Raw genomic sequence first — 27873 nt, forward strand, 5'->3', positions numbered from 1 at the left:
CTCGGTTCTGCTCTTCGTTAATCAATCAACAAGCTATCCACCAGAGCACAATGAATACAGCTATCTCCTGAGGGCACCAAATTTAACCTAATCCAGCTAGTAAGGGAGACACAGCAGTGAGGCCACGAGCAAACTTCTGTGTCTTATGATCAAGAATGTTTCAGAACAATGTTTGGTGTCTTGATTTCTTTAGCTCAGTAGTTCACAACCTTGGCTGCAGATGAATTCATCCAGCAGGGAACAGAGTGGAGCGGTTTAAAAAACATTGTGCTGGGATCCTACCTCAGAGATACTGACTTAGTAACTTGGACCTCTTTATTAAAAACAAATAAACAAAACACCCCAGGTAACCCTAATGTGTAGTCAATGATATACTAGCTTCTTCCAGATGTCCTTTATACTAATAGTCAGTTTGCTCTCCTAATTCTCATCTAAGAAATGTAAAGAGGTTAGCAAAATTATATAAATGCCCTGAGTTTTACTCAATGTCTTGAGTTGAGATTTGGGAATTGAAGTTCATTTTTTCCTGTAAGTTATCCAGTGCTCTTGAAAGCAACCATCTGGTTCCATAATCCCAGCATTTTCCCCCCATCACCGTTAAGTTGTTCTATGGGGGCTGTTAACAAGTATCCAAAGGCCATCTTCTGTATCTTTGGGGTAAAGATACAGATGTAGTGAAAAGAAGGGCCATCTGTACCCCAATGTTTATGGCAGCAATGGCCACGGTCGCCAAACTGTGGAAAGAACCAAGATGCCCTTTGAAGGATGAATGGATAAGGAAGATGTGGTCCATATACACTATGGAGTATTATGCCTCCATCAGAAAGGATGAATACCCAACTTTTGTAGCAACATGGATGGGACTGGAGGAGATTATGCTGAGCGATATAAGTCAAGCAGAGAGAGTCAATTATCATATGGTTTCACTTACTTGTGGAGCATAACAAATAGCATGGAGGACAAGGGGAGATGGAGAGGAGAAGGGAGTGGAGGGAAATTGGAAGGGGAGGTGAACCAGGAGAGACTATGGACTCTGAAAAACAACCTGAGGGTTTTGAAGGGGCGGAGGATGGGAGGTTGGGGGAGCCAGGTGGTGGGCATTAAGGAGGGCACGGATTGCGTGGAGCACTGGGTGTGGTGCAAAAACAATTAATACTGTTATGCTGAAAATTAAAAAAAAAAAAAAAAAGGTAAAAAACAAAAACAAAAAAAAACCCACAAAGGCCATCTTCTTGGGGGCTCATGGAAACTCGGGACTAGAGGCAATATAACCTGAAAGGCTTTCTGTTTACTGAAGCCACTAGCTTTCCACCCAGAATACAGAGGGGGTGTTGCATTGCCTTTCATCCTGCCCAGATACCCAGTTCTGGAGATCCCACATTTCTCTGAAGGGCTTTTGCCTACAACCCACTCTCTGGAACCAACCTGGATACTAAAGTTCTTTTGTTTGCAAGCAACATCACAACCACAAAATCAATGACCCTAGTTAGCTTAAGGAAATTAAGAATATATAGGAATGGCTCCTGGGATAGTTCACAGGTCCAAATAAACTGCAAAAGGACCAAAACTCAGGAAATAGGAAATATCTGATAACCTCCTCCTCAGAGAACTACCATAAAGCCATCCAGCTCTGGGGATGCTAGCCTCTCTGTCCCTCTATTTGCGTTGCAGATTCCCACAAGAAAATCTGCCGGCTCAGCTCAGCTTTAGGTCTTCCCCTCTCAATCACCTGCATGAGGCCCAGTCGTGGAGCACAGATGTCACGTGACTAGAGCGGCGGGGGTGGGGTGAGAGGTGGGGCCGTTGTAAACCCAGCACCACCCAACAGAAGTCTACTTCAATGACCCTTGTTTGTCAGCTTCCATTCTGCAGCTCACCGACAACAAAAGAAAGGGCAAAAAGGCACAAAAGACACTGCTTAATCAAACAATTTTAATCAAGTGAACAGTAACCAGGAAAAGTGCAATTACACAGACAGCCCCGTATTTCACATGTTCGATCTGTTCTCCAGTGTCTTTACTTATAAGGTGTTGAAGGCGGGACCCACTCTTGAATCTTCTTTCTAGTGGTAGAATAAGGTACATACTGTTCTGGAGTGCCGCTCACATTGAACTTATGGTTTGTCCAGATGAATTTACGAGCAACAGGTGGTTTTGTTGTTGGAGGATCATCGGTCATACAGTGAAGCCAACGATGCCTTAAAGAGGAAAAGAGAGACAGTTACAAGAGGCAGAGTTGTGTGGTGGGAGGAAGGCGAAGCAGGCACCTCTGCGGCTACTCTGTGGCTTGAGCTCAAATCTCAGCTTCGAGCTGAACTGCTATGTCTTAGCTTTTTCTTTTTCTTTCTTTCCTTTTTTTTTTTTTAAAGATTTTATTTATTTGACTGAGAGAGAGAGATCACAAGTAGGCAGAGAGGTAGGCCGGCAGCGGGGTGGTGGGGTGGGAGTAGAGGGGGAAGCAGGCTCCCTGCTGAGCAGCGAGCCCAATGCGGGACTCAGTCCCAGGACCCTGAGATCATGACCTGAGCCCAAGGCAGAGGCTCAACCCACTGAGCCACCCAGGTGTCTTAGCTTTTTCATCTGAGCATCGTGACTTCCGAAGGATGGCATAAGGATTAAATGTACCTAGAAAAATTCCTGTGCACACTAGGTACTCAACAATGTTAGCTATTGCTTTTATTGTTACTGTATCTTGAGGACCCTAGCATTTTTAAAATATACATTGTTTTATGTATCTCTAAGACAAAAATGCTGCCAATTAACACATGCTATTATTGATTAAAACAAGTGTCCTAATTGTAGATGTAAGGAGGGTCTCAGAACTGCTGCACCCAGTGTTGCTGACGGACGCTAGAGGCTGCTCTGCGGGTGAAGCTCTAGCTTAAAACTCAACAAGGCTCCGACTTTAGAAGCGGCCTCTGCTAGCACCTTAAATTCAAGCTTATGAATGAATCTTACAGAACATACAACTTGTTATATTAAAAACATTAAGTCACAGCCTAAAGTTCCCAAGTATTTCAGTTTTGAGTGTTTAACAATTTAATTTCAAAGGAAGCTGGGTACATGGGAGTAGAAAGGAAAGAGACCAATGCTGCTGCTGCTAATGGCAGAGAAAGAAGGAATAAAGGGCAATGGACAGAGAGTAGAGCTGAATAGGAAGCCACACCAATTTATATGGGACAGGAAGCAGAGAGATTCATAGCAGATCACCCAAGGCCGGGAGCTCATGAGACAGGATGCTGTTATGGGAAAAGGGTGTGAGGGGGAGGGAGCACACAGAGAAATGTGGCTTCAAGGGGAAAAAAACCAAAACCAACAACAACAACAACAAACCGGACTTTCCAGCTATAGAGGAAAGGGAAATGGAGGAACTCTCAATAAAATAACTAAGACTAAAGCTAATGAGAAAAGTTTATGATGCTATTTAAGTATAAGAATATTAGCTAGCAGTAATTGATAGATACAGCTAGGTAACTGGCCCAAACCAAGGATACTGTTGCTGTATTTGTGTCTAAAGAAAAAGACGCATCATGATCAGCCAACATAATAAAGAATGAAGACGCCTGCACACAGTGGACTGGCGTCTCTCATATTCTCCGGTGGAAACAGGATTACTGAAAGTGACCTGGACCAATAAACTGTGACTATGAACATGAGCTTTGAACCTCTGAGATGATGGCAGTGATACAGGCTCCACTAGCCGCTCAAAGGAGGGATTAGTTGTCAAAACCAAGGCTGATACTCACACGAAGGAGCTTTCCGTAAGTTTAAGGCACAACAGAGATATTTAACTTTTACCTTGTCGAGGCAGCTTAAGCAATTTATTTTAATAAAGTAATAGAAAAATTTATTCAAAATTTTGCTATCAGTTGCTGTCAAGACTCTTGAAGGTTAAAATGATATTTAAGGAATCAGAGTCCAAATCTTACATATATCTGTTCAGTTATTTAAGTGAGTGACTGAAGATCTCATGGAGAAACAGAAAATGCTCAGGAAAACTAAAAATATTTTTTGCCATGATACATAAAATCTGAACTTTTTAAAAAAGATTTTATTTTTTTATTTGAGAGAGACAGTCAAAGAGAGCACGAGCAGGGGGAGGGGCAGAGAGAGAGAGAGAGAAGCAGACTCCCCACTGAACAGGGAGGCTAACATGGGGCTCGATTCCAGGACCCTGGACCATGACTCGAGCCAAAGGCAGACGCTTAACCGACGTTAAGCATTTAACTGAGCCACCCAGGTGCCCCTGAAAATGTTTATTCAGCAAGGCTACAGGCAAAAGTCAAGGAACGAATAAGCGATAATTTATTCTCATGATGGTAATATGAAGAGCTGTAAGAAAAAAGAACATGTTTATAATCTGCTAGGCTGATGTAACCTTCTGCTGTTATTAAATAAAGGCTAAATAAATCATACCTTTTAGGTTTCCACACTAAAGAGTTTTGGCCAAACAGATTTTCAGCTGGGTCATAAAAGTTATTTTTTATTTTTTAAGTTATCTCTACTCTCAAAGTAGGGCTTAAACTCACAACCCTGAGATCAAGTCCCATGCTCTACCAAATGAGCCAGCCAGGCACACTCAACTGGGTCATTTTTATTCCAATAAATTAAAGATGTCAATGGCCTAACAGCAGTGTTTACAAAACTATGTTGTAGCTGGCATTAAACCCACTTCAATTTTATACCACCATTATTATCTTAAAGGACAAAATATAAAACTGCTTAAACTTGATGCTAGAGTCAATGAGAACAAGTAATAAGAAAACTGGCAGGAAGGGGAAAATAATAAATTCAAAAGAGATTATATTTATAAAGAAAATATATTACATTTTAGAAAAAAAACCCAGTACTCAAATATATTGAAGTGTGTTGAAATAAATGGAAACAAAGATATTAAATCACAATTACAATATAACCCAAATGGAAATAAATCCCATTAGTGGTTGATCCTATTTTCAGTTGTTTAAGAGGAACAGTATATCAAGGAACAGGGAAGGACATTCTCCTTTGAAAATGTACTTCATTTAAATAGTTCCTCAGTGTGAGGTTGTCCACCATTCACAGTACAAAATGGAGAGATTTATTTGTGAAGAATAAAACAACCTAACAGGAAACTTAAGAAATTAAAATATATGCCACATAAAATAGATTTTTTAAAAAACATTGCAAGTGGGGGTGCCTGGGTGGTTCAGTAGATTGGGCATTTGCCTTCGGCTCAGGTCATGATCCCAGGGTCGTGGGATTGAGCCTGGTGCCGGACTCAGCACTCAGCGCAGGCTCTGCTTGAGAGTCTTTCCGCCTCCTTCTCCCTCCCTACCTACTTCTTCCTCTGCTCGTGCTTGCTCTCTCAAATAAATAAATAAAATCTTTATTTAAAAAAAGGCATCAGGGGCGCCTGGGTGGCTCAGTGGGTTAAAGCCTCTGCCTTCGGCTCAGGTCATGGTCCCAGGGTCCCGGGATCGAGCCCCATATCCGGTTCTCTGCTCAGCGGGGAGCCTGCTTCCTCCTCTCTCTCTGCCTGCCACTCTGCCTACTTGTGATCTCTGTCTGCCAAAAAAATAAAAAAATATTTTTAAAAAAATAATAAAAATAAAAAAAAATAAATTAAAAAAGGCATCAGAGAATGGAGAACAGCGTCAGAGGAAAATAATGGATGATTTGAATGAAAATACTCATTTTTCAGGAAGTCCGGACCTGCTCCACCAAGAAACTGTGAGACGGAAGCAGAGTCCAGGGAAAGGATCAGGAGGAAGAAGGGCTGGAGCTGCTGGATGCATGAATGGGACAGGAACTGAAAGACAAAGTCAGCCAATCAGCATCCACGGCGGGACACCTGCTGAGGACCATCCCCTTGCCTTATCCCCTTAGACATCACACTGGGATCACATGAACTGGGAAGCTGACCAAACAGTGAGGCAGAAAATGGTAACGACCTTGTCTCCCGGACGGAAGGTGATCTGAAGTGTATCACTGATGACGTGGACTTCAATGGAGCCTTTCAAAGTTCTCAAGAGGAAAATCAAGAAATAACCAGAAAATTGGGGGAAGAAAAGCAAATGACTGAAGAGCTTACAGGACAAACAAGCCTCCAAACGGAGGAAGCATCTTTGCAATATGAAAATTCACAGCTTGAAAGTGAGATTCAGCAGGTGAAGCTTCAAATTACATTAAGAACATGTCATGCAACTTCAGGGACAATGATCTGAGCAGGAAATACACCGCCTGGAAATAAAGAAGAAACTTCCCAACGTGTGTGGAAACACGAACTTCACATATCAGATTCACAACCTCTACAAGAAGATGGAGGAAGATATGGGCAAAGAACTGGGGAGAAATACTTCCTACTGTAAAAAGGAGATCCTCTTCCGTGGGAAAAGGGCCCAAGAAAGCTATATGGCAGCTGTGTTGATGGACAGAAAACTCAAGAAGCTAAGAAAAGAAAACGGTCACAACTGGCAAATGTTGGCCAATGTGAGTCCAACTTCCAGCCTTTCCCAAGCGGTCCTTTTACTCCGGTTGCTCCACCTGCAGCCCACGGAGGCCCAGAAGTGTCAAGGGATCCCTTGGAACATTAGTCCTTCCAGGAATGAGGAGGGTCATGCGCTGAGGGCCCAGGCTCTGGAGACACCTGCAGGTTTGACTCAGCCCACAGCAGCCAGGTCCTGAACACCTGCAGCTATGGAATATCTGTACATGTTTTCTTCTCTAAAGTAATTTCTGGTTTATCTCTTTTTGGTTTAGCTACTGTTATTTAATTGGAGCTACAATTGCTCCTATTCAAGTAAAAGTGGCATTATAATTTTAAAATAGTATTTTTCAGATAAAGATTCATTTAATTAAAAAATGTTACTGACAACAAAGAAAGTTTAATTTTCCCTTTCAGAAAATTCCCAGAAATAAAATAACAGTAACAAAAATCTAGGCAGTTTTGAATCTTACTTCTCCTTGGATAACATACATTATTAATTTTGGGAATCAAGGCTGGCTTCTGACCATAATGTTCATGTTTCAGATGTTTGTTTTCTTTCCTTCTTTCTTCCTTTTCTCTTTTCTTTGTTTTTTAAGATTTTACTTATTTATTCGAGAGAGAGACAGTGTGAGCGTGAGCATGAGCACGGGGAGAGGCAGAGGGAGAGAGAAAAGGAGAAAAAGACCCTCTGCTGAGCGTGGAGCGTGACGTGGAGCTCGATCCCAGGCCCTGGGGATCACATCCTCAGCCAAAGGCAAGTGCTTAACCGACTAAGCCACCTAGATGCCTCTCAGATGTTTTCACTTAACATCACTGGGCATAAATATTCCAAAGATTTTTTTTTTCAATTTTTCTAAAAATAGATATGAGGGGCATCTGGCTGGCTGAGTTGGTGGAGCACAAAACTATCTCAGGGTTGTGAGTTCGAGCCCCATGTTGGTGTAGAGGTTACTTAAAAAATAAAATTATGTTTAGAAATATATGAAAGACTAAAGAAAAATGTGATTTTTTGAGGTAAAAATACACATCACACTAAAATGATTACTCTCTCCCACTTTAGTTTATGAAATATGCCCATATACACCATTCAGTCACTTATTTAATACTAATGTAGGTACTTCGTGTTTTAAAACTAAGCAAACAGAACTGAAATGACTTTCCCAAGATTCCACAGCACATATGCCACAAAGCTGAGGCCTGAACACAAACTTCTCAATGGATGAAAAGAACATTTTGGTCAAAAATTATAATCAATAGATGAAACTGGATTAGGATTATGATAGGATCTAAGCATCCACCAAAATCCTGAGATCCATCTAACCCCAGGATAGGGATGGTAAGTTTTACACTTAAAAAAAACACAAAAATAGGGGCACCTGGGTGGCTCAGTGGGTTAAAGCCTCTGCCTTTGGCTCGGGTCATGATCTCAGGGTCCTGGGATCAAGCCCCACATTGGGCTCTCTGCTCAGCAGGAAGCCTGCTTCCTCTTCTCTCTCTCTCTCTCTCTCTGGGCCTACCTCTCTGCCTATTTGTGATCTGTCAAATAAATAAAATCTTTAAAAAAAAAAGTTCATTACAAGATAGTCAACTCAAATCTCGCTGGCTCAGTAACTGTGTTATTTTTAATTAATGCAATATGAAGCAAAGTCCCAATAGAGTTTGGCAATTATAATTCTAAGGATCAGCTGAAAGTCTACCCAAGAAAATTCTGAAAGCTCACCACAATCAGGAAAGGCTGGCATTACCAGACATTAAAGGCTCAAATATTAGATCAGTATAAAAACTAGTTAAAAAAATAAGTACGATAATACTACAGAATAAAATTCCCCAAACAGATGAAAGTATATATAAGGTAATCCTGGCATATCAAATTATTGGGGAAACTAAATATTTCTCAACAAATTATGCTAGAATGATTAATATTGTTGGGAAAAAAATCAAGTTAGATTTCCTAAACCATATATCAAAACAGATTCCAGACAGATTAATGCTGCTCAGATACAATGTGAGTGAATATTTATATTCATAGAGTGCTATTTATAAAATGTGAAGAACAATTTCTAAGATTAACATTAAAAGCAAAAAGCCATAAAGAAAAAAAAGTGTAATTCTATTACATAAAAACTGAAATTTCTATGTCTTAAAACTCTGCAAACGAGATTAAAGGATAAAGTTTCAACTCAGGTCATGATCTCAGAGTCATAAGGTTGAGCCTGCTTAAGATTCTCTCTTTCGGCGTTGGTGATATAGTGGTGAGCATAGCTGCCTTCCAAGATTCTCTCTTTCGGGGCGCCTGGGTGGCTCAGTGGGTTAAAGCCTCTGCCTTCAGCTCAGGTCATGATCCCAGGGTCCAGCAGGGAGCCTGCTTCCCTTCCTCTCTCTCTGCCTGCTTCTCTGTCTGCTTATGATCTCTGTCTTTCAAATAAAAATAAATAAAATCTTAAAAAGAAAAAAGAAAAGGAAAAAGAAACTGTGATTTAAAAAAAAAAAGATTCTCTCTTTCTCTCAATAAACAAACAAGCAAATAGCTAAGAAAAAAAAAAGTTGTTTCAGGAAAGAGAGAACAGTGACTTGGACCAGAGAAATAGTGATAAAGATCATGATCAGGGGTGGGACCTATTCAGAAATCAAGCACAAAGAGCCTTATTAGGGAATATTAGGGAGACTGTGAGGATGGCCCTTCAGCGTCTGGCTTGGCTAAACATGAGTCATCGAAAAGCTTAGAAACATTCTGTCTGATAGGTCTGTTCATCTATCTTCGTTGGACATTTGAAGATATTGAAAAAAAAAATACACTGTATTTATAAATGTGACCTAAAATGTTGAAAAGGATGTAATTAACAAAAACTGCAAATGGAGACAATTGTTTAGATTTTAATCCTTTCCATTAGAATTTATCAAACATTCATCACACAAGAGAAAATAATTGTTCTTTATTTTAATGCAAAAATGTTCAATTTACTAACCTTGTTGTCCTATTTATAAATTGGACCTCAAGACTTAAAGAACTAGATTTTAAAAACTGCAGCTGTAACTTTTTTTGAGATTTTATTTATGTATTTGTCAGAGAAAGAGAGAGACAGTGTGTGTGCATGCACAAGCAGGGGGAGCAGTAGGCAGAAGGAGAAGCAGGCTCCCCACTGAGGAAGGAGCCTGATGTGGGACTTGATCCCAGGACTCTGGGATCATGACCTGATCCAAAGGCAGACGTTTAACTGACTGAGCCACCGAGGAGTCCCTGCAGCTGTAACTCTTAATAATAGAGAATAATCTGATGATTCCCAGAGGGGATATGTGGGGATGGGCAAAATAGGTAATGGAGATCAAGGAGTGCACATGTAGTGAGCACCCGGGGATGTATGCAAGTGTTGAATCACTATATTGTACACCTGAAACTAACATAACACTGCGTGTTAACTAACTGAAATTAAAGCAAAAACTAAAAATTGTGATAATAAAAATTTCAGCTGTAATTGTTCAGCATATTAATTTTAAACCCAAATTTCCATTAATCCTTTATACATCAAAAGCCTCTCAGACACTAAAAACCTCAAACTGACAAGTAGAATATTTAGTGAAATGGGGGAAAATCTGTGACTTTTTTTTTTTTTTAAGATTTTATTTATTTATTTGACAGAGATCACAAGTAGGCAGAGAGGCAGGCAGAGAGAGACAGAGAAGCAGGCTCTCTGCTGAGCAGAGAGCCCGATGCGGGACTCGATCCCACGACCCCAGGATCATGACCTGAGCCGAAGGCAGAGGCTTTAACCCACTGAGCCACCCAGGCGCCCCGAAAGTCTGTGACTTATTAAGTGAAAAGAGGGGAACGGCAATCAAAATGTTATGTATAATAAAGACATATATGTGTGTGTATATATATATATATATATATATATATATGTATATATATATATTTACATATACATATCTATATTTAGTTATTTATAATCACAAACCTTCTTCTAAAGAGAGCATGATTAATATATTACATACACTGTGATCCTTTCAAATTATTCTTCCCCTATTCAAAAGCAAACCCTCAAATATTCAATCAATGAATGAAATATTAACAGTGCTTATTTCTGGGCCAAGGAATTAAGAGTTTTGTGGGTTTTTAAAAGATCTTATTTGTTTCAGAGAAAGAGAGAGTGGTACCTGGATGGCTCAGTGGGTTAAAGCCTCTGCCTTGGGCTCAGGTCATGATCCCGGGGTCCTGGGATCAAGCCCCACATCGGGCTCTCGGGTCAGCAGAGAGCCTGCTTCCTCCTCTCTCTGTCTCTGCCTGCCTCTCTGCCTACTAGTGATCTCTGTCTGTCAAATAAAGTCTTTAAAAAAAAAAAAAAGAGAAAGAGAGAGAGAGCAAGAGCAGGGGGGAGGGGCAGAGGGAAAAGGAGAAGCAGACACCTTGCTGAGCAGGGGGCCCTACCTGAAGCTCAATCCGGGGAACCTCAGGTCATGACTTGAGCAGAAGGCAGATGCTTACGTAAGCGCCCAAGGAATCAGAATTTTTGTTTCTACCTCATATATTTCTGTATTTTCCAGGTTTTCTACAACAACTGTATATTTTTATAATTAGAAAAAAAATTAACAGTGATTGCACTGATTGTTTTAAGAACACGGAAAATTGCCTATAATACTAAGGAAAAAAACCTTGAATGATTATGAGCCATTACATTAAAAAATTATTTAAAAGGACTAAAGGAAATATGCCCAATGTTGACAGCGGTTGTCTCATATGGGGCTATGTAGATTATCCCTGCTCCCTGCCAAATTCTTTAAACTTTTCCGATCCCTCAGATTTTTTCTTGAACCCACAATCCTAAAATCAACCCAAATGGAGATGAAGAGTCAGATACTCAACCAAGTGAGCAACCCAGGCACCCTTGATCTCTCACATTCTTTTATTTTTATTTTTTTTTAAGATTTATTTATTTACTTGAGAGCAAGAGCGAGAGAGAGAGGCATATGTGGGCAGTGGGGGAGCAGATGGAGAGGGAGAGAATCCTCAAGCAGACACTCAGTGTGGAGCCAGGGGCTCCATCCCACACCCTGAGATCATGACCTGAGCCAAAATTATGAGTCAGACGCTCAACCACTGAGCCAATACCCCATGATCTCTCACATTCTGAAGAACAAATTCCATGAATTTCATATTGCCGAATCAAATGGGACACTTCTCTATCCTTATCCTATGTAATCTCTCAGCAACAATTAGTATGGCTAGCCTTCTTACCTTTGCTGAAATGCTAATCTCGCCTAGCTACTTCTCATTCTTCTTTGCTAGCCTGACCTTGTCCTAGACTCCAGACTTATATGTTCACTAGACATATTTATTCTCTGATGGGTATCTCAAACTTACTACATCCAAAAAAGAGGCTTCTGATTGCAACCCTCCACTGCCCATCCTACCCTTCTCCCAGTCTTCCCATCTCAATGAATGGTACTACCATCTACCCAACCTCTCAAGCTCAAAACCTCGGAAGCATCCTTGATTCCTACCCCCAAGCAATCCCAACTTGTACCCCACTTTTCCACAAAAGGCATCCAGAGCATCAGGTGCTAACTGAAAAAAAGCTGACCATAAGGAAAAGGTATTCTCAGAAGAGGGAAACATTTCATTCCACCATGGCACAGCAAAAATCTTCAAGAACAAAATTGTTTTCTGTTAAAAAAGGGAAATTTTCAACATATGCTATTATTTTTAAAAGAATGTATTTATGTATTACTTCAGTAATTTAACCATTAGTCTTAGTAAGAAAAATCAATATACAAGGAGATACCGGCTGCACTACACTAACGGAGAGAAGATGTTACTTAGAAATGAACATAAGGTGCCACCAAGTGGGTGAAGAGTGTACAAACGGTAGAGAAAAATCTAAGCAAGCCATATTTGTTTGTTTTAACTTGATTTAAAGGTTCCAACACTTCAAACTACAAAAAAGCATCTCTGTTTCTCCTAAGTAGAAACAATAATTTTATACTATTATATATAAAAGAGCCCGAACTTTCCACCAATTTACGCTCCACATCTTACCTTGTCAAATTTCATGCAGATACTAATTACTTACTTGGTTTATCGGTTGCTTAACTCTATGCAAAAGCTAACTACCATAAAAATAAAGACTTTTAGGGGCGGCTGGGTGGCTCAGTGGGTTAAAGCCTCTGCCTCGGCTCGGGTCATGATCTCAGGGTCTTTGGATCGAGCCCCGCATCATCAGGCTCTCTGCTCAGTGGGGAGCCTGCTTCCTCCTCTCTCTCTCTCTGCCTGCCTCTCTGCCTACTTGTGATCTCTGTCTGTCAAATAAATAAAATCTTAAAAAAATAAATAAAAAAATAAAGACTTTTATGCATTACGATATAGATGGTGGCAAATAGCTAATTTAAAACAAAGATAAAATTGAAGATAGTCAAAAGTGGTATAAAACAGTATTTGTAATCTACCGAAAACTCTGAGTATTCCATTCAGTCAAGTTAAGCTAATAAAAACTCCTGAAAAAGAAATTTAAAATCTCACTGCTGAACCTATAAGAGAATAGAACTTCGATAAGAAAATGAAGGTACTGTAACAAAGAAAAATAGCAGACACTAAATTAGAGTACAGTATTAGTCTACCGGCTAGTGAGTGGCTTCTGAACACGAGGTAGAGGAGCATGGCCTTGTGGGAAGTGAATGAACCTCACCTATGGGATCTGATGCTAGCCATCTCCAGGGTCGACAGTGTCAAAAATGGGTTAAACTGTAGGACACCCAGCTGGTGTCAGAGACTTACTTATTGTGAGGTGAAATCTCAACACATTTGGTGACCAGAAGTGTCAGAAGTGAAGAGTTTTGTACAAGTAGTACAAGGAGACTCGCAAGAGAAACACATGGTAGGGAAGAACAGGGTTTCTCCCTACTGAGGAAGGAAAAGACTGAAGTTTTTTTCCACTTTCATCCTCTCTCCATGAGTATGGGCTGCATTTACTGACTCACTTCTAATAACTAAAATATAGCATTAACTGTAGAATGTCACTTCTGAGATCAGGTTTTAGAAAAGCTGGGCCTAACGTATACTGTGTTAACTATACCTCAATTTAAAAAAAAAAACAAAACAGCTCCTGGGTAGCTCAGGCAGTTCTGCCCCTCCCTCTGCTCTCTCTCTAAAATAAATAAATCTTAGAAAAAGAAAAGAAAAGAAAACTACTCATACACAGAAGGCTGTGGCTTCCATCTCAGGTGATCTCTTTACTTGCTCTCAGGAAGCCACGTCCAGAGATGGCCTTGTGGAGAGGCCCACAGGAGTGAGCACACGAGCAAATCCTGGAGGTCTGCCAACAGCCATGTGAATGAATTTGACCAAAATCAAACCATGAGGGGACTGCAGCCCCAAATGGTATCCTGAGTGTAGCTTTGTGAAAGGTCCTAAACCAGATGCATCTAGCTAAGTGGCACTCAGTTCCTTAAGCACAGAAATTGTGAGATACTGTTTATTGTTTTAAGCTAAATTTGGGATAATCTGTTATACAGTAATGGATAACTAATACCCCAAAACTCACAACCTGCATCACTAGCACCTTAGTCCAGCCTCCAACATCTCCTGCCCAGACAACTACATACAACAGCTTCCTAAGTGATAAGCCTGTTTCCACACTGCCCCTTTCCTCATTCTTCACAGCAATGGCAGAGTTGCTTTAAAAATGTAAATCATAGGCAGTAATCGCTTGTACATTGCCCTTAGCAACATATTTATGGACATGTCCCTTAAGATAAGGGAAACAAAAGCAAAATTAAACTATTAGGACTACACCAAAATGAAAAGTTTTTTGCACAGCAAATGAAACCATCAAGAAAACAAAAAGGTGACCTAGAGAATGGGAGAATGTATTTGTAAATGACACATCCAATAAGGGATTAATATTCAAAATATAAAAAGAATGTATACAACTCGGGGTACCTGGGTGGCTCAGTGGGTTAAAGCCTCTGCCTTCGGCTCAGGTCATGATCCCAGGGTCCTGGGATCAAGTCCCACATTGGGCTCTCTGCTCAGCGGGGAGCCTGCTTCCCCCTTTCTTTCTCTGCCTGCCTCTCTGCCTACTTGTGATCTCTGTCTGTCAAATAAATAAACAAAATCTTAAAAAAAAAATGTATACAACTCAACACCAAAAGACCCCAAATGATCTGATTAAAAAATGGGCAGGGGCACCTGGGTGGCTCAGTCAGTTAAGTGACTGCCTTTTGTTTGGGACATGATCTCGGAGTCCTGGGACTGAGCCTCATGTTGGGCTCCCGGCTCAGCAGGGAGTCTGCTTCTCTCTCTCCCCCTGCTCATGCTCTTTCTCTCTTTCAAATTCATAAATAAAATCTCAAAAAGAAAAAAACAATGGGCAGAGAGGGTGCCTGGGTGGCTCAGTCGGTTAAGCATCTGCCTTCAGCTTAGGTCATGATCCCAGTGTCCTGGGACTGAGCCCTGAGTCAGGCTCCCTGCTCAGTGGGGAGTCTGCTTCTCCTTCTGCCCCTCCTCTCTGCTTGTGATCTCTCTCTCTGTCACAAATAAATAAGAAAAGTCTTTAAAAAAATGGGCAGGGGACCTGAACTGATATTTTTCCAAAGACATACAGACGGTCAACAAATACAGGAAAAGATATCCAACATCACTAATCATCAGGGAAACGCAAATCAAAACCACAATGAGACATCACCTTATAGCTGTCAGAATGGCTAGCAACAAAAAGATGAGAAATAACAAGTGTTGGTGAGGCAGAGAAAAAGGAATCCTTGTGCACTGTTGGTGGGAATGAAATTGGTGCAACTACAGCAAAAAACAGACTGGAGTTTCCTCAAAAAATTAAAATTAGAATTACCATATGATCAAGTAATTCCACTACTGCGTATTTACCCAAAGAAAACGAAAACACTAATTCAAATAAATATATGCACCCCTATGTTAATTGCAGCATTATTTATAATAGACAAGACATGGAAACAACTTAAGTGCCCCCCATAGATGAATGGATAAAGAAGATGTGGTATACATATACAGTGGAATATTACTCAGTCATAAACAAGAATGTGATCTTACCATCTGTGACACGTGGATGGACCAGAGGGTATTGTGCTATGTGAAATAAGTCACACTGAGAATGACAAATATATGATTTTACGTATAACAAACATACAAAACATATAAAAAACAAACCAGGGGTGCCTGGGTGGCTCAGTGGGTTAAAGCCTCTGCCTTTGGCTCATGTCATGATCCCAGAGTCCTGGGATCGAGCCCCGCATTGGGGTCTCTGCTCAGCAGGGAGCCTGCTTCCCACTCTCTCTCTGCCTGTCTCTCTGCCTACTTGTGATCTCTGTCTGTCAAATAAATAAATAAAATCTTAAAAATAAAATAAAAAGCAGAAATAGACCCATAAATACTGAGAACTGATGGTTTCCAGAGGAGAGGGAGATACAGCAATAAGCAAAATAAGTGGAGTGGAAAAACAAATGAATGAATAAATGAATGAATAAATAAATGGAACAAATATAGTAATGAATTATAATCCAGTATTATTATTTTTAAAGATTTTATTATTTATATTATATATTTAATTATTTTTATTATTTATTATTTATATTATACATTATTTATATTATTATTTATTTATTTGAGACAGAGAGAGAGAGACCAAGAGCACACGAGAGAGAGAGAACACAAGCAGGGTGGAGAGATAAAGGGAGAGGGAGAAGCAGGCTTCCTACTGAGTGGGGAACTGGAGGCAGGTCTCCATCCCAGGACCCCGGGATCATGACCTGAGCCGAAGGCAGATGCTTAACCAACTGAGCCACCCAGGTGCCCCTATAACCGACTATTAAGAGGGGAGTTCATATCGACATAAATAAATGAGTAGACTTATATAACGGGATGAGTAATAGGATACTTATATAACTTCAAAGTACCTCTACACAAAATGCTAATTAATTGCAAAGGGAAAACTTTAGAAAGGAAAAACCTGGCAGAACCACCAAAACTTTAGAAAGGAAAAACCACCCTGAATTACTCAAGTGAGAGAACTTATCATCACTAATACGACAAATCAAAATAGGGTGCCACCTAACAGAATGCAACAAGAACATGACATGGCTTCTGTGATATTCCTGCTGAAGATACAAAGCCTGAATGTAGCCATGAGACTAGACTGACAGACCCACACTGAAGGACTTTCTACGACATAACTGGCCTGCAAATTTCAAAAGTATAAAGATCATGAAAATCAAAGAAAAGCTAAGGAACAACTCTAGAGTGAGACTAGAGAGAAATGAGATCCATATGAAATGCACGATTATATCCTCTGGCTCTAAGAGACCTGTTGGCAAAGTGATGAAAATGGAATGGGGTCTGAAGATTAGACAGTAGTCGTTTACCACTGTTAATTTTCTGCCTTTGATGGGTAAATTGTGGTTATGGGGAATATCCTTGTTTGTAGGAATCACACACGTGAGTATTCAGGTCATCCCTTTGGCAACTTACTTTGAAATGACTCAGATACTTGTAACTTCTCAGAAAGTTTAGGACTATTCCCAATTTAAAAAAATTGTAAAACAGATCACATCCTACTTTACCTTCCAGTGACGTTCAAAGAAACTTAGATAAAAAGCCAGAAAACCGTGGCTCCCCACATCTACATATCTAGGCTCTAGCTAGTCTTCCCACCTCATTACCTGAAGTCTTCCTTTCACTTGTTCAATTCCAGCCAAACTAGCCATATTGCTGTTCTTTGAGTACAAGCAAATAAATCTCAACACACAGGCTTTGGCCCTGTGGTCCCTGCTGCCTGGAGCTCTCCACCGCCACCCGCCACCCCCGTTCCAGCCCCCACACCACTTCTCTGGCTCTCTCCTCCTCTCTTCAAATGTCGGTTTCTCAAAGAAGCCTTCCCTAACCTCCAAATAAAACAGCCACCGGAACTTCCCATTGCGCTTTGCCCCTTTATGAACACCAGCTTCATGTTTTCTTCCTTGCATTTATCACTGCCTAACATATAGAACCCTTTTGTTTTCCTGCCTTCCCCGCAATGGGAGCAAGAACTTTGTTGCATTACTGTTGTATTCGCAGTGCCTACAATAGTTCTTGGCGCCTGGTAAGCATGCAAATAGTTATTTGAATGAGTAACGATGATAAACTGTGTTTGTTATTCACTACTTTATATGTAAGATAATACCTGGCTCTCTCAAGATGAATCAACCCAACTTCAAATTTTTTCATAGATCAAAGGTAGTAAGGGACGCCTGGGTGGCTCAGTTGGTTGGACAACTGTCTTCGGCTCAGGTCATGATCCCGGGGTTCCAGGATCGAGTCCCACATCGGGCTCCCAGCTCCATGGGGAGTCTGCTTCTCCCTCTGACCTTCTCCTCGCTCATGCTCTCTCTCACTGTCTCTCTCTCAAATAAATAAATAAAATCTTTAAAAAAAAAAAGGTAGTAAGAATCCAGAAATTTAGAATTCCACAGTGTATTACACTCAGCAAAGGGGGGGGGTCTGAGAAACAAACAGCTAAACTTGTCCAACAGCACTTCTCCCTACATCATAAGACTTTAAGCTCCCCTTACAAGCAAGGGTCATCAAAGGTACTCCGCCCTTAGGAGGATCCTCTCCACAAAGAAATTCAGCTCTATATCCTCAACTGCCCTCAGGCTCCTGCTGGAGAGATGTTATCTTCTACAGCTTTGAACCTTCTTTTTTGTGTGATCTCAGATCATACAAAAGAACTTCCTTGGCTGATTTTAGTACTTTTATCTTTTCATATTTTTTTACTACTTTATTATTTTAAATGTGTTTCATCACATATTTAAATCAGTCTCCCCTTGCCCCCCCCCCCACCGGTCTCCCAAAGAGAGCACCGATGTAAGCGTTGAGTGCTTTGAGGTGACAGATCTCAATCCATCTGAGATCTGAACAAAACAGGCCATAGGCCTTCTGCATCCTCCCAGGACCAACACTGCCCCCAAAATAATCAACTGAACAAGTAAGTAGGACACCTTGCCTCCTAAAACCAAACTCCACTTTGAGACCTGGGACTCACACAGTGCCCCTGACATATAAAATGCCCCTTCAGAGAAAGTAGACGGCTCTGGACCTAAAATCACAGCCCTTCAGACCTTAACAGAACCACAAAACCACAAGCTATTACTACTGCCCACTAAAAAGAGCCCAGGGGCGCCTGGGTGGCTCGGTAGGTTAAGCATCTGACTCTTAACTTTGGCTCAGGTCATGATTTCAGAGTCACAGTACAGGGTTGGGGTCCCTGCTCAGAAGGGAGGCTGCTTGAGCCTCTCTCTTTCCTTCTACCTCTGCCCCTCTCCCAACTCATGTGTGCACGTACGTTCTCTCTCTCTCTCACATAATCTTTTTTTTTTTTTTAAAGATTTTATTTATTTATTTGACAGACAGAGATCACAAGTAGGCAGAGAGGCAGGCAGAGAGAGAGGAAGGGAAGCAGGCTCCCTGCTGAGCAGAGAGCCCGATGCGGGACTCGATCCCAGGACCCTGAAATCATGACTTGAGCCGAAGGCAGCGGCTTAACCCACTGAGCCACCCAGGCGCCCTCACATAATCTTTTTTTAATATTTGCTTCCAATGTAGGGCTAGTGTGTATGTGTGTGTATTTTAAAGATTTTATTTATTTACTTGTTGGAAAGAGAGAGACAGCACAAGCAGGGGAGCAACAGGCAGAGGGAGAAGCAGAGGGAGAAGCAGAGGGAGAAGCAGAGGGAGAAGGCTGACGCTTAACTGATTGAGCCACCCAGACGTCCCTAAGTAAATAAATCTTAAAAAACAAAAAGGGGCGCCTGGGTGGCTCAGTGGGTTAAGCCGCTGCCTTCGGCTCAGGTCATGATCTCGGAGTCCTGGGATCGAGCCCCGCATCGGGCTCTCTGCTCTCTCGGGGAGCCTGCTTCCTCCTCTCTCTCTGCCTGCCTCTCTGCCTGCTTGTGATCTCTCTGTCAAATAAAAAAAAAACAAAAAACAAAAACAAAAACAAATAAAAAGAGCACAAAATCCAGCCTCAAATGTAACATCACTGCTGCTCTCTCACGTTAAGAGCCACTAAGTTTATTATAAAGATATAATCAATACAGAAATACCTCAGAGAAATCACAGGTTTGGTTTCAGACTAACACAATAAAGCAAATACTGCAATAAAGCAAGTCAAATGAGTTTTGTGGTTTTTCAGTATATGTCAAAGTTATGTTTATACTGTACCATAGTCTATTACATGTGCAATAGCAGTGTGTCTAAAAACAAACAAAACCCCAACGTATGACTTGATTTAAAAATACTTTATTGCTAAAAAAAACAAAAAAACCCCCCCAAAACCCACAAAACTTTATTGCTAAAAATACTAACCATCATCTGAGCTTTTAGGAAGGGTTTTGTTTTGTTTTGAGCTTTCAGGGAGTTTTAATTTTTTTGCTGGTAGAGGGCCTTGCCTTGAGGTTGACACCTGCCGACTGACCAGGGTGGTGAGGTGGCTGTGGGAATTTCTTAAAATCAGACAACACTGAAGTCTGCTGCACTGCTTAACTCTTCCTTTCATGAACGATTTCTCCATAGCATGCGATGCTGTTTGACAGCATTTAGCCAGAGTAAAACTTTTCCAGAATTGTGGAGTCAATCCTCTGCTTTATCAACCTGCCACTGCTTTATCAACCAAGTTTATGTAATATTCTAAATCCTTTGTTGTCATTTCAACAAACTTCACAGCATCTCCACCAGGAGTAGATTCCGTATCAAGACACTACTTTATGGGGCGCCTGGATGGCTCAGATGGGTTAACTGTCTGCCTTCGGCTAGGGTCATGATCTCAGGGTCCTGGGACTGAGCCCCGTATCGGGCTCCCTGCCCAGCGGGGAGCTTGCTTCTCCCTCTCCCTCTACTGTTCTCCCTGCTTGTGCTCTCTCGCTATCAAATAGATGAATAAAATCTTTAAAAAAACAAAAAACCCTACTTTATGTGCTCATCCATAAGAAGCAACTCCTCCCAACTGTTCAAGCTTCATCACGAGACTGCAGCAATCCACACACATCTTCAGGTTCCGCTTCTCATTCTAGTTGTTGCTATTTCTACATTTAGCTCCATTGTTACTTTATCCACTGAGGTCTTGAACCCTCAAAATCATCCATGAGCAATAAGCTGGAATCAACTTCTTCCAAACTCCTGTTCATGTTGATACTTTGAACTCTTCCCATGACATCACAAATGCTTTCAATAGCATCTGGAATGGTGTCTCCTTTCGGGAAGGTTTTCAATCTACTTTGCCCAGATCCATCAGAACAATCACTACCTGTGGCAGATACAGCCTTACGCAATGTATTTCTCAAAAGAGACCTGAAAATCAAACTTACTCCTTGATCTGTGGGCTGGAGAACAGATGCTGTGTTAGCAGGCAAGAAACAACATGAATCTCACTGTCCATCTCCACCAGACCTCCCGGGTGAGCAGGTGCACTGTCAGTAAACAGTAGTATTTTGAAAGTAATCTTTTTTTCTGAGCAGTCGGTCTCAACAGTGGGCTTAAAATATTCAGTAAACCATGTGTTGTCATTTAGGCTTTGTTGTTCTACTGATAGAGCACAGGTAGATTTATCAGACTTAAGGGCCATGGGATTTTCTGAACTGTGGGTGAATATAGGGTTCAGCTGAAAAATCACCAGCTGGCTTAGCCCGTAATAAAAGAGCCAGCCTATCCTCTGAAGCTTCGAAGCCAGGCATTAACCTCTCTCTAGCGATGAAAGTCCTCGATGGCATCTTCTTCCAACAGAAGGCTGTTCCGTGTTTATTGAACATCTGTAGTCGCCGTCACTAATTACCTTAGCTAGGTCTTCTGGAGAACTCGCTGCAGCTTCTCCATCAGCACCTGCTGCTTCACCTTGCACTTCGATGTTATGGAGATGGCTTCTCTCCTTAAACTTCATGAGCCGAACTCTGCTAGCTTCACTTTTCTTCCACAGCTTCCTCACTTCCCTTAGCCTTCATAGAATTAGACAGAGTTAGGGCCTTGTTCTGGATTAGGCTTTGGTTTAGCATGTTGTGGCTGTTTTGCTCTTCTAGCCAGAATACTGAAACTTTCTCCATATCGGCACTTTCTCACCGTGCATGTGTTCACTGGAGTAGCACTTTTAATTTCCTGTAAGAACTTTTCCTTTGCGGGGCACCTGGATGGCTCAGTTGGTGAAACATCTTTCCTTCAGCTCAGGTCACGATCCCAGGGTCCTGGGATCCAGTCCTGCATCAGGCTCCTTGCCCAGCGGGGAGCCTGCTTCTCCCTCTCCCTCTGCCCCTCCCCCAGCTCATGCTTGTGAGCACACACTCTCTCTCTCGCAAAAATAAATAAAAAATCTTAAACAGACAAGCAAAACTCCCAATGAAATACACATTTCCACTTTCTCTTGAAAAATCGTATCTAGAAACTACTGGTTGAATTCTCAGCTGATGGAACTAGGGGTGATGAATAGCACTGCTGTCCTCTTTGATGGAGTATGTGCTTTTCAGCCCTTTATAGTCCCCACTATTCCCAACTGTCTCACACTGTACTTCACCCACTTATGTTACATGCCTGGATTTCTAATTGAGTCTGCAGAAATAAAATGAATACTCTGAGATAATGAGATAATTCCAGTTTCTACTCAAGAGAGGCTGAAACTCTTTCTGATGCTCAAATTCAACTAAAACAAAATGTCACAGTTAACCTAACCTACTTAATTCTAGCTTTCGGTGAAAATTTCTAGACTGACTGTAACAGATACCCAGTTTAACTGTGTCTATGAAAAAGATATGAGCATTCTGCTTTGAAATATTTTATATAAAATTTGATAATTCAAGTAAGAGCATTTAGAAATCGATGTCAAAATAGGTATATTATAAAATTAGTTTCTAGAGACCTAAGGAATTTGAGGGCTCTCATTTTACAGAGGAGAAAACTAAGCCCCAGAAAGATTAAGGACCTTGCATGAAGTCACATTGCCAAATATTCAGAGTCAGAATTCTTTTTCCTTTTCCCTTCACCCCTAGCCAGGTGATAATGTGGCATACTGTTTTTCCCCAAAGACAGCCATACCATTATATATGCCAACATATAATGTGATATTGACATGCCTCCACCAAGAGATAGGGTCTATGTTCTCTTTCATTAAGCTTAGGCACCGTTTTCTAACTGCCTCAACCACTGGGATGCAGAAATGATACTGGATGATTTCCAAGACTAAGTCAGTAAAGGCAACAGGGCTTTTGCCAAGTGCTCTCTCTAGAGAACTTGCCTGAGGAAGCCCAGCTACCTGAGGGTGTTCCAATCCAATGCCCCAGTTATGCCCCCAGCTGACAGCCAACACCAACCGCCAGACACTGAATGAACAAGTCTTCAGGTGATTCTGCATTCCAGCTTCTGAGTCTTCTACCTGACCCTGTGGAGCAGAGATAAGCTGACTGTATATTGCCTGAACTCCTGACCTATAAAAACCATGAGAGATAAATACTCACTGCTTTAAGACACAAAGATTTAGGGTTATTTATTACATGTTCACCATACCTGGGACAGACACTTTCAGAACACCACTAACTGGTTTATAAATAGATATTCAATAAATACTTGAGTCATGAAACAAATATTGCCAAGCCAAATAAAAGAAAGTGTTGACTAGTTTACCATTCAGGGGGCACCATGCTTCCATCCACATCCCAAAATGTGTTTTTGCCATTCATTTCAGTAGTGTATATAACCCATCGGTGACGGCCTGGGTGGAAAGATCAACATTTATAAAGATGTGAGGAAATAAAGACAACCTTTACAAAACAAAAACAAAACTAAATATAATTGTATAATATCAAAGAAGACAACTAGTTTTTATTAAAAAAAGACTTTTATGTGCTCTTACATAAGAGAAAAGTTAAAGGAATAGCACCCTGGGTATATTAGTGGAGGCATGCCTCAGGAAGTGTATGACAAGGTTTTATCAATAGCCTGGCAGCTACAAGAGCAAAATCTCTACAGTGAGACCGAGACCCACTCTGTGGGTGGGGCTCAGGCATTTCCCACAGTGGAGAACTCTCGCCTCTCCCCTGTCCCTCTGCCAAGGGAGCAGAGGAGAGTAGGGGAATGTGTTCCCAGCTGTGCAGGGTATTCAGGAGAGAAACTGCTCTTTCTGAGATGGGGGCAGGAGAAATGTATTCACAGCAGTCATACTTAAATTATGTGATTCCATATAAATATTTTAAAATGACCACCAGAGATCCTTTTGGAAGCCGGTGATCATAAGCAAACATAAACAATGGTTAGATTAGTAAGTCAGCTCATGTCATCAAACTAGCATGGCAGTATTTGCTATTTAACAAATTGCTATGGAATAGTTGGGGGCCTAACTACAACTTACACAACTGTTACCATTGGTCCTTAAGTTGAGCAGAGACTTGGATTCTTCTTTTTTTTTTTCAAGATTTTATTCATCTATTTGACAGAGAGAGAGACAGGGAGAAAGGGAACACAAGCAAGAGGACTGGGAGAGAGAGAAGCAAGCTTCCCGCTGAGCAGGGAGCCCAAAGCAGGGCTCAGTCCCAGGACCCTGGGATCATGACCTGAGCCAATGGCAGATGCTTAACAACTGAGCCATCCAGGCACCCCAAAGACGTGGATTCTAATCAAGACCTTGTCACATAATATGAATGGATTTTAGGCAAGTTTTATGAACCTCAGTTTTTCTATTAAAAATAGATGAATATAGAGGCACTGGCTGGCTCAATCAGTAGAGCATGAGACTCTTGATCTCAGGGTTTTAAGTTCAAGCCCCACGCTAGCTGTAGAGATTATTTAAAAATAAAATCTTAAAAAAAAAGTAGATGATCACACCTACATCTTCAGGTGCTATGAAAATTAATTATTATGCATATACATCTAGTTTAGCATTGGGCAAAAAAGTATATAAATGTTAATTCCTTTCATTTCTTCCTTACTACCCCTACCTTCCAAATAGAAAATACTGAATTCATCCTATAATTGATTTTAAGCCAATAAACGAAAAGTAATCTGCATTTACTTTATAGAGTTTTCTTTTTTTAAAAGATTTTATTTATATGACAGAGAGAGAGAGCATGCACAGGCATGAGAGAACACAAACGGGGGAGTGGCGAGCAGAGGGAGAGGGAGAAGTAGACTCCCCACAGAGCAGGAAGCTGGATTTGAGGCTCAATCCCAGGACCCTGGGATCATGACCTGAGCTGAAGGCAGAGGCTTAACTGACTGAGCCACCCAGGCGCCCTTTATAAAAGAGTTTTCTGGGGCACCTGGGTAGCTCAGTGGGTGAAGCCTCTGCCTTTCACTCAGGTCATGATCCCAGGGTCCTGGGATCAAGCCCCGAATCAGGCTCTCTGCTCAGCAGGGAGCCTGCTTCCCCCCACTCTGCCTGCCTCTGCATACTTGTGATCTCTGTCTCTCTGTTAAATAAATAAATAAAATCTTAAAAAAAAAAAAAAAGAGTTTTCCTAGGTAAACACATAATCAGCAAACATCAACTAATGCTATTTAAATACGACCTTATCTATTAAAGGAAATACAGATTTTTTCGAGCACAATTAGGATCCTCTGGTGTTGAGACATCTGCCTGAGTCTCTCCGTGCAGCCCCAAGGTGGCTTCTTAACCATCCCAGAGACTTCTCCCAAGGCCTAGACCAAATGGAAACAATAAAGCTTTTTGCAGGAAAAAAAAAATTCCAGATTTGCTTCTTCTATTCGAGAAATCAATCTTGAGAATAAGTAACTAAAAGTAAACTATAATCCAGTTAGGCAGGGCAATGTGAAGGCAGATGAAAAGCTTGGAAAAGGTTTCACAGAATAGGCTATGATGATGGAGATGAGACCTAACAATCTCACAATATACATATATCAAAATTTTATTTTTTTTTTTTAAAGATTTTTATTTATTTTATTTGACAGACAGAGATCACAAGTAGGCAGAGAGGCAGGCAGAGAGAGAGAGGAGGAAGCAGGCTCCCTGCTGAACAGAGAGTCCGACTCGGGGCTCGATCCCAGGACCCTGGGATCATGACCTGAGCCGAAGGCAGAGGCTTTAACCCACTGAGCCACCCAGGTGCCCCATATATCAAAATTTTAAAGGTACATTCTTAGACTCAGCAATTCTACTTTCAGGAATTTTATTCTTACAATATTTAAACAAATGAATTTGGATGTAGTTACAAGCAAGTCACTGCAGCACTGTTTCTAATAGCATAAGGCTGAAGGCAATCTAAATATTTATCAGTAGTGAAGTACTTGAAAAAAGAATGATTCTTTCATACACTGGAGTATTGCGTACTTTTAAAAAGAATGCTGATTCTGGGGCGCCTGGGTGGCTCAGTGGGTTGGGCCGCTGCCTTGGGCTCAGGTCATGATCTCAGGGTCCTGGGATCGAGTCCCGCATCGGGCTCTCTGCTCAGCAGGGAGCCTGCTTCCCTTCCTCTCTCTCTGCCTGCCTCTCTGTCTACTTGTGATCTCTGTCTGTCAAATAAATAAATAAAAATCTTTAAAAAAAAAAAAAGAATGCTGATTTTTTAAATTAAAAAAAAAACACACAAACAAATTCAAACAAAGAAGAATGCTGTAGATACATCCAACTTACTACTATGGAAAAATGGCCCATAAGTTTTAGGTAAAAATATTTCCATTTACAAACAATATACATAACATAATCACATGGAATTTTTAAAAAATGTATGTTGGTTACAGTCATTAAAGAAGCTCTTTGTATATTATGGAAAGCAGAGTCAAATCAAGTCTCAGGGCGCCTGTGTAGGTCATGATCCCAGAGCGCCCAGATGGAGAGTCTGCTTCTCTCTCTCCCTCTGCTCCTCCCCTCCAGCTCTCTCTCTCTTTATAAAATAAACAAAATAAAAAATCTTTTAAAAACAAACAAACAAACAAACAAACAAAAACAACAGTGTGCCTGGGTGGCACAGAGGGTTAAGCCTCTACCTCTGGCTCAGGTCATGATCTCGGGGTCCTGGGATAGAAACCCGCATCGGGGCTCTGTGCTGGGTGGGAAGCCTGATTCCCACTCCTTCTCTCTGCCTGCCTCTCTGCCTACTTGTGATCTCTCTCTCTGTCAAATAAATAATAAAAGCTTTAAAAAACAAACAAACAAAAAACAAGTCTCAATCTCACTCTCGATATTTGTATCAAAAAATACTGTACTCACCAAAAAACTGCTTGTTGTCTTCATAGTATTTGTTTCCATATTTGTCTTCCCCTACTAAGGTACCAACCCTCACATCATTTGCCCTGTGAATATCCAAAAAAAGAGAGAGACATTTTACAATGGTTCTTTGTTCAAAGCACAAACTTAATACAGTGAGTATAACAACTTTCAGAAACAAAGGCTGCTGCCTCAACGAGTAAAATGAGATCTGGGGATGGTCACTAGTTGTACACTTCCAGCCTTCATCTCCAGGATCAAGCCACCCACTGCTGAAGAATCAGCTTTCAGGTAAGAGCTCTAGAATCCCTGCTCATGTTTCCCCCAGCACCATGTAGACACGTAGAAACATTGACTCAAAGGATAGCCTTAAAATTACACTAAATATATAGATGCAATATCTTCAAATTACAAGACTACTTTTATCTTATTCCTCGAAGGCCATGAGGCACTGGAGTTAGCAAAAACTGAAGCCAAAGTATATCATCTTAAAATGATTCTCATGTCTCCAAGGTTTTCATTCTATTCTGGGTCTCCGACTCGGTTCCCGCGGACGAGGCTGCTCCCCCAACTGAATGAATGTCAGGACGAGCGGGGACCGTTCCTATCATCTCGGCCAAAGCCTTAATGTACAGAGGAGGAAACTGAAGTCCAGAGAAGGTAGAAGCTTTCCCAAGGTCAGAGTGTTAGGCAAAGCTCACTACTCTCCAGGAAGCCGGGCAGGGGTGCAGCCCACACGCCCTCCACTCTTACAGTCTCTACAGGGGGCTCTGATCCTGTCTCAGGGAGACTCCTGCACCCACATTTCGGCCTCGGGAAGCAGGGCAGAGATGGGGCAGATTGTCCTTGACAAGAGCGGCAAATTCTCCAAGGGGACCCAAGCCCGGGACTCCTTCCAAGAAACCAGCTAACTCAAGTATAGTCTAAGAGGCCAAAAGCTTGGTTGGCTCTGGCCGCCTACCTGAAGAAAACCCGTAGATAGCCACGGAGGCCGCCGTGGCCGCTGACCTGCTGCAGCCCCCGTCTCAGGACCTGCAAAAGCTCCATCTTGTCCGGTAGGCCCAGCCTCCCGGGTGCGGCGCTCAAAACGCACCGGGAGGAAGCGTATACTCGGTCAGACGGAACCGACCAAAAAAGTTCCCGGTAGTGCCCGCGAACGCGGTAGGCGAAGGTGCCTCTACGCATGCGCGGCGCTGGAGCGCCTCTGCGC

The 27873-nt window shown here is 41.5% G+C and overlaps 1 protein-coding gene across 1 annotated transcript; it reads right to left on the reverse strand.

The window, feature by feature from the left end:
* Positions 1–1912: 1912 nt before the first annotated feature.
* Positions 1913–27787, reverse strand: NDUFA12 (NADH:ubiquinone oxidoreductase subunit A12). The gene is made up of 4 exons (XM_047740308.1): positions 27625–27787; positions 26667–26749; positions 23129–23216; positions 1913–2197 (listed from the first exon to the last, which is right to left on the reverse strand). The coding sequence occupies exons 1-4, from the start codon at positions 27708–27710 to the stop codon at positions 2017–2019; spliced, it is 438 nt and encodes a 145-aa protein (XP_047596264.1). The 5' UTR covers positions 27711–27787; the 3' UTR covers positions 1913–2016.
* Between the last annotated feature and the right edge of the window lie 86 nt (positions 27788–27873).

The sequence above is a fragment of the Lutra lutra genome, chromosome 8 (assembly GCF_902655055.1).
Source record: "Lutra lutra chromosome 8, mLutLut1.2, whole genome shotgun sequence".
Taxonomy (NCBI): domain Eukaryota; kingdom Metazoa; phylum Chordata; class Mammalia; order Carnivora; family Mustelidae; genus Lutra; species Lutra lutra.

Coding starts and splice junctions, on each gene's coding strand:
- NDUFA12 (XM_047740308.1), bottom strand. CDS start 27,710: ATGGAGCTTTTGCAGGTCCTGAGACGGGGGCTGCAGCAGGTCAGCGGC. Junction 26,750..27,624: donor TATCTACGGGTTTTCTTCAG/GTAGGCGGCCAG, acceptor GGATATTCACAG/GGCAAATGATGTGAGGGTTG. Junction 23,217..26,666: donor AGACAACAAGCAGTTTTTTG/GTGAGTACAGTA, acceptor CTTTCCACCCAG/GCCGTCACCGATGGGTTATA.